General features: G+C 36.5%; 2 protein-coding genes across 4 annotated transcripts in view; one reads left to right on the top strand and one right to left on the bottom strand.

Annotated features, from left to right (window-relative positions):
- Window positions 1–2554, top strand: part of LOC125652766 (leucine-rich repeat-containing protein 28-like) — a 6030-nt gene extending 3476 nt beyond the window's left edge. Inside the window, exons 7-9 of one of the 2 annotated variants that reach the window (XM_048882156.2) lie at window positions 153–454; window positions 1375–1557; window positions 1821–2554. In XM_048882156.2, coding sequence (XP_048738113.2) covers window positions 153–454; window positions 1375–1557; window positions 1821–1852 — 517 coding nt within the window. In that variant the 3' untranslated portion in view covers window positions 1853–2554. Of the gene's footprint in view, window positions 1–152; window positions 455–1374; window positions 1610–1820 lie in introns of those variants that run through there. The other variant, XM_056166756.1, reaches the window with a different exon arrangement.
- A 6318-nt stretch (window positions 2555–8872) lies between these two features.
- LOC125652768 (uncharacterized) overlaps window positions 8873–10000 on the bottom strand; it is an 11768-nt gene continuing 10640 nt past the window's right edge. For both annotated transcript variants that reach the window (XM_048882159.2, XM_048882158.2), the window contains exon 2: window positions 8873–10000. This exon is cut by the window's right edge and continues 142 nt beyond it. In XM_048882159.2, the coding sequence (XP_048738116.1) occupies window positions 9248–10000 (753 nt within the window). In that variant the 3' untranslated portion in view covers window positions 8873–9247.

The raw sequence follows: 10000 nt of genomic DNA, 5'->3' as shown, positions 1-10000 counted from the left end.
ACAGTTTTTTCCTTATAAAGGAAGATCATGGGGTACCTTTCCATGAAATTATTAAAGACTGTATTTTTTTGTCTGATCCTCTCCGAGTCTAATGCCCACAATAATTAAAGAAAACCACAATCTATGCATTATATGGACATTGATATCCTCAGGTGTGGTATTAAAGAGCCACCGGAACACCCAGTCAGAGCTCATCAACATGTCAAGATCAGATGGAAAAACTACAAAACAATTATCATTCTGCCAAAGCAGATTTCTCAGATTATGTGCCTTATGAGCACAGATATGCTGGCATCACCATTACAGCTCTCGGTATGGAAGAGGGATCCCTCAAGGGATTGTGATGAAATAAGCGTGACATTGTGTCATGATGCAGAATTCATGTCTAGAGTGCCGAGTCTGCTTGAACTGACTCTGAGAACATTTCATCATGTTCTTTTAATACGTGACAAAAGTAAGTACTTGTTGAAAATCAAGTATTAAAGGAATCACACATTTTTTAATCATTTTCCATTAGATGTTAAATTTTTAAAAATGCATGACTGCATCAGTGGTGGTTTAGTCAGATTCAATCACCAATGGCCAGATAGCTCAGTTAGTAGAGCACCTAACTAGTGGTTCAGGAACAGGGATTCGAATCCCAGTCTCCATTAAATTTTTTCTATTCCATTACATTGATACTGTACACCAGGCCCCGAAACTGACCGGTTAAAATACCTGCAAGGGGAGATAAAGATCCTGGGCTGAAGTGTTCTATGTGTGAAGACTATTAAGGTGGGAGGAATGTGGCAGTCATTCACCAGCACCAAATAACACAGTTGGTAGAGCACCTGACTAGAGATTCAGGGGGCTCAGGTTTGAATCCTAGTCTGGTCTGCTGCATTTTCTATCTTCGTGTTACAATATGAACATCAGCATACTGTATTATATTCTAAGTGCTTATTATATCTCCACAACAAATCGGTGCACCCCTCAATCAGCTTTCTTCCTCCATCTATATTTAGAGAGATATCAGGATTGAATTAATTTCAATCCAGAGTCATGAAAATTCAAACACAAACTTCCCATGAAATTAGAATATGTTATATTGATTTTGAGTTTTAGAGGTCAAGCTTGCTAAGCACCTCTACCCCGTCATGAATTTTTTACCAATGTCTGTTCCCCTGTTTGCTAATTTAAGCACTTATACCCCATCATGATTTTTTTACCAATGTCTGTTCCCCTGTTTGCTAATTTAAGCACTTATACCCCGTCATGAATTTTTTACCAATGTCTGTTCCCCTGTTTGGGTGTGCCTAGTACAAGGATGTGGCTATTCATCACATTACAACAGCTGCAGTTCATCTTATCAAGTGTGTGTTGAACCTCTTTCAGGTGATCATGGAGTGACTTTACCACAAAATATAGAAGAACTGGTTCACTGTCCCACTGCACATTGTTGTCAGTGCAATGAAGTTCTGTTTGTGTCAGCTTTCCCATTCATTTGCCAAGACAACTTCTCTCCTCAGAAACCAGACGCTGTGTTTCATTTCCTCGGCCTCTGCTGTACAGAGCAATGTAAGAAACGGGGATATGATGTGCCAATGCATCAAATAAAGTATTAAATTCAGTATCAACTACATTTATAATTCATGTACAGGTACTAGTAACATAGAGTGCATCTAAATGTGCATTAAACCATACAGATATATTCAAAAGCTCTATAACTTTGAATGAAAAATTTCGAAGACTTTCTTGCCTTCATGTTTACGATTCTTTTGTATATCATCAGAAGTACTTCAATGTATTTATGAAACCTCTTCCCTCTTTCTATCCTGCAGGTTTTCTTCAGCAGCTCTCTGGTTGTTTATGATGAGTTTGAGAGAATCTGAGAGTGACCTGGATGTGTACTTCCCAATCCACTTAATCTTCTAAAACTGCAAGTCTCGGATAACAGAGGTGCTAAGTGTTGATTTATGGATGCTTAAAGTCTCGGATAACAGAGGTGCTAAGTGTTGATTTATGGATGCTTTAAGTCTTCAAGTCTCGGATAACAGGTGCTAAGTGTTGATTTATGGATGCTTTAAGTCTTCAAGTCTCGGATAACAGAGGTGCTAAGTGTTGATTTATGGATGCTTTAAGTCTTCAAGTCTCAGATAACAGGTGCTACTGTCGATATATGGCTGCTTTAAGTTTCGGATAATAGAGGTGCTACTGTCGATTTATGGATCATTTAAGGCTGTAAGTCTTGGATAACAGAGGTGCTACTATCGATTTACGGATCATTTAAGGCTGTAAGTCTTGGATAACAGAGGTGCTACTATCGATTTACGGATCATTTAAGGCTGTAAGTCTTGGATAACAGAGGTGCTACTGTCGATTTGAAGATCATTTAATGCCATTCGATCATCAAATCTACTTTTGCCAACCCTTGGATTAATTTTTACAGATATGTGAACAATTTTACCTACTGGTTGACACTCGATCAGAAACTGTAGTGCAAGAACAGTTTCCAAGAAAATTTGTATGTACATGTACAAGACTGACAAAGAACAATAAAATCCCAACATTATAATGTGGCTGTGTTTTCATCAAAGAACAATATAAAACCAAATACACCAGCACAATTTATCTAAAAGAGTATAGGCCGATTTGACCAAAAATGAATCTGTGTGTGTATACATGTATATATATTTAAGTACTCGCTTTTATTTTATATTGCTAAAATACATGTAATTTAAAAGAATCTTGATCAACAGAGCACTCGTGAACTTAAGTTCTCACGATTTGACATATACGAGTCATTTTGCGATATTAAGTACACACGTAAATTAAGGAATCTGCAGTAATTAAACAAGAATTATAAAAGTTGTGTAATTTTATTTCAAATTATTCCTTGAATCTACCTGTAGTACGTGTACATATAGCAGATTCCTTTTTTACGCGAGAACTTAATATGGAAATATGACTCATGGATATCAATTTGAAAGAACACGAGCAGAATCATGACGAAGAGCTTTTACATGTATTTCAGCAATATAGAAATAAAAGCAAGTAATTTCATTTTGCAAGTGGTGCTTCTTGCTAAATGACATGAAAATAATAATAATAATAATAATAAATTCTTTTATTTAGACAGGATAGCACAATTAGTACAAATGACTAGTTTACATTGTGATCCTGTATAAAACATATTCACAGACAGATAAATGAGAGAATAGAAAAATAGATAACATAATATAAAATATATACATAAAATACACACACGATATCACTGGGGGAAAAATATATATATATACATACACACACATATATATACATACATACACACATACATATACATCACATCCATATATCACTCATTTGAGAAACAATGCTGCAAATATGCTGATTTAAAAGATGTAATAGAACCACAGCTTCTGACAGACTTGGGCAACTGATTCCATAAAATTGTGGAGGATACCTTAAAAGACCGTTTATAATATTCAGTTCGAACTTTTGGTAAATATAAAATAAATACATGTATTTCAGCAATATAGAAATAAAAGCAAGTAATTTCATTTTGCAAGTGGTGCTTTTTGCTAAATTACATGAAAATAAGTTTTTCATGTTATTTAGGAATCTCATTAGCTTACGATATTATACTCATCCTTACAAGAAAAGGTTTTGTGATTACATATCCTCCACATAAAGAATCTATATACAAAATATGAAAGCCCTACTTTAAATAAATCAGAAGATATCAAATAGGTCAGTTTTTTTTTTAAAAAGTAGGTCAAACTCCCAAGGTCAAAAGATCAAACACCATTGTGCCACATGGTCTTGCCATAAAGAATCTATACACAAAATATGAAAGCGCTACCTAAAATAGTTCTGGATATAATTAATAGGTTATGTTTCTGAAAGTAGGTCAAACTCGGAGTTCAAGGACATAGGTGGCATGATATGAAATCTATCACTCACCAGAGGGCGTATTACGCTATGCTACAATACATCTGTCAATGTCTAAATGTCAAGATCCTTGGCAAAACTTACTTTTACCTAATTGCATCAAAAATAATAATTTTTCAAGTTTAAGTTTTTTAAAAGCTTTAAATCTTAAAAGTATAGGTTAAAAAACAAGAGGTCCATGGGCCACATTGCTCACCTGAGTCACCTTGGCCCATATCTGAAGACTTTCCATATATATTTGCATGTAAAACCTTAGTCCCTATTATGGCCCAAACTACTCTTTGCAAACTTGAATCTACACTATGTCAGAAAGCTTTCATGTAAATGTCAACTTCTTTGGCCCAATGGTTCTTGAGAAGAAGATTTTTAAAGCTTTTTCCTATATTTGTATGTAAAACTTTGACCCCCCCCCCCCACTTGTGACCCCATCCTACCCCCTGGGGGCCATGATTTGAACAAACTTGAATCTGCACTATGTCAGAAAGTTTTCATGTAAAAATCAGCTTTTCTGGCTCAGTATAGTTCTTGAGAAGGAAGATTTTTCCTATATATTTGTATGTAAAACTTTGATCCCCTATTGTGGCCCCATCCAACCCCCGGAGCCCATGATTTGAACAAATTTGAATCTGCATTATGTCAGGAAGCTTTCATGTAAATCTCAGCTTTTCTGGCTTAGTGGTTCTTGAGAAGAAGATTTTTAAAGTTTTTCCCTATATATTTGTATTTAAAACTTTGATCCCCCCTTGTGGCCCCATCCTACCCCCGGGGGCCATGATTTGAACAAACTTGAAACTTAATATATACTTTGCTGAATAAACGCCTTGTTCAGAACCTCAGCAGGAGTTGGTCATCATTAATCTATTCACAATCAACACCCTGTTACACTATGTCAGAAAGTTTTCATGTAAAAATCAGCTTTTCTGGCTCAGTGGTTCTTGAGAAGAAGATTTTTAAAGATTTTTCCTATATATTTGTATGTAAAACTTTGATCCCCTATTGTGGGCCCCATCCAACCCCCGGGGCCCATGATTTGAACAAACTTGAATCTGCATTTATAATGTCAGGAAGCTTTCATGTAAACCTCAGCTTTTCTGGCTTAGTGGTTCTTGAAAAGAAGATTTTTAAAGTTTTTCCCTATGTATTTGTATGTAAAACTTTGATCCCCCCTTGTGGCCCCATCCTACCCCCGGGGGCCATGATTTGAACAAACTTGAATCTGCACTATGTCAGAAAGTTTTCATGTAAAAATCAGCTTTTCTGGCTCAGTGGTTCTTGAGAAAAAGATCTTTCCTATATGTTTGTATGTAAAACTTTGATCCCCCTTGTGGCCCTGGGCATCCAACCCCCGGAGCCCATGATTTGAACAAACTTGAATCTGCATTATGTCAGGAAGCTTTCATGTAAATCTCAGCTTTTCTGGCTTAGTGGTTCTTGAGAAGAAGATTTTTAAAGTTTTTCCCTATATATTTGTATGTAAAACTTTGATCCCCCCTTGTGGCCCCATCCTACCCCCGGGGGCCATGATTTGAACAAACTTGAATCTGCATTATGTCAGAAAGTTTTCATGTAAAAATCAGCTTTTCTGGCTCAGTGGTTCTTGAGAAGAAGATTTTAAAAGATTTTTCCTATATATTTGTATGTAAAACTTTGATCCCCTATTGTGGGCCCCATCCAACCCCCGGGGCCCATGATTTGAACAAACTTGAATCTGCATTTATAATGTCAGGAAGCTTTCATGTAAATCTCAGCTTTTCTGGCTTAGTGGTTCTTGAAAAGAAGATTTTTAAAGTTTTTCCCTAAATATTTGTATGTAAAACTTTGATCCCCCCTTGTGGCCCCATCCTAACCCCGGGGGCCATGATTTGAACAAACTTGAATCTGCACTATGTCAGAAAGTTTTCATGTAAAAATCAGCTTTTCTGGCTCAGTGGTTCTTGAGAAAAAGATTTTTCCTATATGTTTGTATGTAAAACTTTGATCCCCCTTGTGGCCCTGGGCATCCAATCCCCGCAGCCCATGATTTGAACAAACTTGAATCTGCATTATGTCAGGAAGCTTTCATGTAAATCTCAGCTTTTCTGGCTTAGTGGTTCTTGAGAAGAAGATTTTTAAAGTTTTTCCCTAAATATTTGTATGTAAAACTTTGATCCCCCCTTGTGGCCCCATCCTACCCCCGGGGGCCATGATTTGAACAAACTTGAATCTGCATTATGTCAGAAAGTTTTCATGTAAAAATCAGCTTTTCTGGCTCAGTGGTTCTTGAGAAGAAGATTTTTAAAGATTTTTCCTATATATTTGTATGTAAAACTTTGATCCCCTATTGTGGCCCCATCTAACCCCCGGGGCCCATGATTTGAACAAATTTGAATCTGCATTATGTCAGGAAGCTTTCATGTAAACCTCAGCTTTTCTGGCTTAGTGGTTCTTGAGAAGAAGATTTTTAAATGACCCCACCCTATTTTTGCATTTTTGTGATTATCTCCCCTTTGAAAGGGACATGGCCCTTCATTTGAACAAACTTGAAAGCCCTTCACCCAAGGATGCTTTTGGCCATGTTTGGTTGAAATTGGCCCAGTGGTTCTGGAGAAGAAGTCGAAAATGTGAAAAGTTTAACAGACAGACGGACATGCAGACAGACGACGGACAAAAAGCGATCAGAAAAGCTCACTTGAACCTTCGGTTCAGGTGAGCTAAAAACCCAACAAATTCCATGATTATTCTAGTAAACCTTTTAATTCGCCCAAGTGTTTCATACATGTATCTACCATATTCTGCTTTTAAGAAATTCAGACTAGTGTTTGATTTGCTTAGATATTATCATTACAGTTTGATATGCTAAGTTAGTTTTAATACATTTTGATAATACTTTTTAGACGTTGACAGAGGTATTAGTGGAGTATAGCGGAAATGATAACTCTGGGTAGAAATTGATATGAAATGTCTTGCCAAAAGAGATATGAAAGGTAGTTACCTTAAATAGTTCAGGACACATATTGAATAGGTTACAATTTTACTAAAAGTAGGTCAAACGTCCAGCTTGAAGGCCATGCATGTGCACACCATTGGATCACATGAAAGGTCTTTCAGTAAAGAATAAATGCACAAAATATTGAAGCCCTTACTTAAACAGTTCAAGAGATATAGTTTAAAAGATTTTTCAAATACAGATACGCATATTAAACTTTGATATCCTATTGTGGCCCCAGCCTACCCCCAGGGACCATGATGAACAAACTTGAATTTACTCTGTGAATGTCTGGAAGCTTCATGTAAATTTCCACTTTTCTGGTCCAGTGGTTCTTGAGAGGAAAATATATTCGGATGTAAAACTGTGATCCCTATTGTGGCCCCACCCTACCCTTGGTTTTTACAAACTTGAATCTGTACGTACTATGTCAAGAAGCTTTCATGTAGATTTCCACTTTTCTGACCCAATGGTTCTTGAGAAGATTTTCCCTAGTATATATATATATTGGCATTTAATACTTTGTTCCCATATCATGATCCCAACCTACCCAGGGGGCCATGATTTTAACAAACTTGAATCTGCAATATGTCAGGAAGCTTTCATGTAAATTTCAACTTTTCTTGCCCAGTGGTTCTTGAGAATGTAGCGGCCAGCTGGGTTCAATCACCGGTGGCCAGATAGATCAGTTGACTTGATTTGAATGTACATGTGTATTTTATTGTATACACGTGTATAATATACAAAAGGATCAGAAGCAAGTTCGTACAACTTACGAGTTGAACTTCAGTTGGTAGAGCGCCTGACAAAAAATAGATTCAGGGTCCCGGGTTCAAATCCCTGCCTGGTCCGTTGCGTTTTCTCCTTTTGTTACAAGAAAAATTTTATATGACCCTACCCTATTTTTTTGATCATCTCCCCTTTGAAGGGGGCCTGGTTTTTCATTTGAACAAAATTGAAAGCCCTTCACCCAAGGATGCTTTGTTATAATTGGCTCAATGGTTCTGGAGAAGATGTCTAAAATGTGGAAAGTTTACAGACAGATGAACGACGGGTGATCAGAAAAGCTCACTTGAGACAATCCAGACAAGATCTTTATTTTCAAAATGTTATGTTTTGTATGAACCTGTTCACCCAATTGGTACATAATTTTGGTACAGACCTCAATGAAACTACACACCTAACATGCTATCATAATACAAGAATTGTTTTTTACAGATTTAATTCATCCATATAGTCCCAACCTGAACTCTGGGGTCATGAATTAAAGTTTGGGTAGAGGCCTCTTTTATTCTTATGGTTCCTGATATGATCCACATTGCTAAGCTAGATACTGAATATTTCATGCATCCTTACCCCAAGACCTGAACTACTCTTCCAGGTGCCACAAATTTCAATTTTGGTAAAGACTTCTTTACAAGCTTTTGTATTATATACATGCACCCAACTTGTCTGCTAAATGTTCAAAGGTAAAGAAAGGACAAAGATTCCTTTTAAGACTTGCATTAAATTTTGAATTTTTTGGTGTTTTTATAGCCCCAGGAGAAGAAAGTTTTGTCCCCAAACTGATGTTACAAACACTATGTGACTGAAAGTCGACTAATAGCCTCACAGACTGAAAACCATTTAAAGTTTAATCTATGATAAACTAACTGCCAGTACAAGTGATACTTTTGTCTACAGTGTGATAAAAATGTAAAGACACAATCTTTAATACTCTGTTCCAAGCTTGTCAAGCAGAGACACATTGTTTTTTTTTTTGGGGGGGGGGGGGGGGTGGGGTGGTGGTGGTGGTGGTGTTTGTTTTCACTTTTAAGAAAGTGTATCAGACTTAATTTTAAAGCATATTTCACATGTACAAGTTTTTGTTTGGATTACACTCCCTTTATATGTGTGTTATAACAAACTCTTTAAATGTGGAAAAAAACAAAAAACTTTTTTCTGTCCCAAGCTCACCAAACAAAAAGACACATTTGATTAATGTTTATGAATATATTTTTATTACAACATGACAGTCATCAGGTAAAAATCTCTGCTACAGAGACTGTGAGATGTATCAAACATCATTTTAAAAAATGAAAAATACATTTTAAAAGACATGACTTGATTTGCAGTCCTTTTGATGTATATATCAATAAAATATGTTCAAAACATGTGGTATAAATAAATATATATTTCTTTTTTCTTTTTTTTTTATTTAGTATATGCGCATATTATCTTATTGCACATAAAAGACAGAGGACAGAGATATAGAAATTAAATAAAACTACTTCAAGTTTTCATGCTAATAAAATAACTGATGAAATAAAACAGAGCTGGGAGAATACAACAACTGGGACAATAAAATGCATATTAGCTGTTTTTCATTACAAGACCTTGTGAACAAATTGCCATTGTAACAGCTTGGTTAATCAGGCTGTTCTGGTCTGCATTCTGGAGAGCTGAATCCCCCAAACTGGATTCTTTTTCATTTACTTGAATAACAATAGCTTGTGAGTCAGGTGAATACGGTGTGGCAGATCTAGATACTCTATCCTCTCCCAAACTAGAGATGTCCGTACTTGAGGGGGAACTGATCAAAGGATTGTGAAGTTGTGCTGAGAGTCCTTGTGACTGAATAGCATGAGAGATTCCAAATGTTTCAATTTCTGTTTTTTCTCTTTTGAATGTGTCAGCCTCTGTTTCTGGAGACACTCCCATTTCTTCCAGAGTCATATTTATGGCATTGTCGACAATGGATTTAGCAATGTGTTTACTTTGCCATCTGTGCAGGTTGTACGTATTTCGGTCTCTTGCTAGAGTCACTGAGGCATTGGCGTTTTGTCCAGGAGTATGCTGTAGGGACACGTCAAAGATATCATTCTCAATGCTTCGACGTGGATTCTGCTGAAAATTGGTACTGATGCCAATGTCTGCAAAAAGGAGCACTTGATTTCCATTGTAACTCCCGACACTTGCATCTGTGGAGTCATCGCTTTCAATATCACTGGAATCCAGATTCCTTTCATGACTTAACTCTCTTTCCTCTGGGTATTGTTCAACATGGCTGCAGCTTGGAATATTGTGTACATGGTCACTAGTAAATGCCACATCAACAGATCTTGA

The sequence above is a fragment of the Ostrea edulis genome, chromosome 5 (assembly GCF_947568905.1).
Source record: "Ostrea edulis chromosome 5, xbOstEdul1.1, whole genome shotgun sequence".
In the NCBI taxonomy this organism is placed as follows: domain Eukaryota; kingdom Metazoa; phylum Mollusca; class Bivalvia; order Ostreida; family Ostreidae; genus Ostrea; species Ostrea edulis.
Note: the sequence above shows the minus strand (reverse complement) of the source record. Positions and strands in the feature narration are given on the sequence as shown.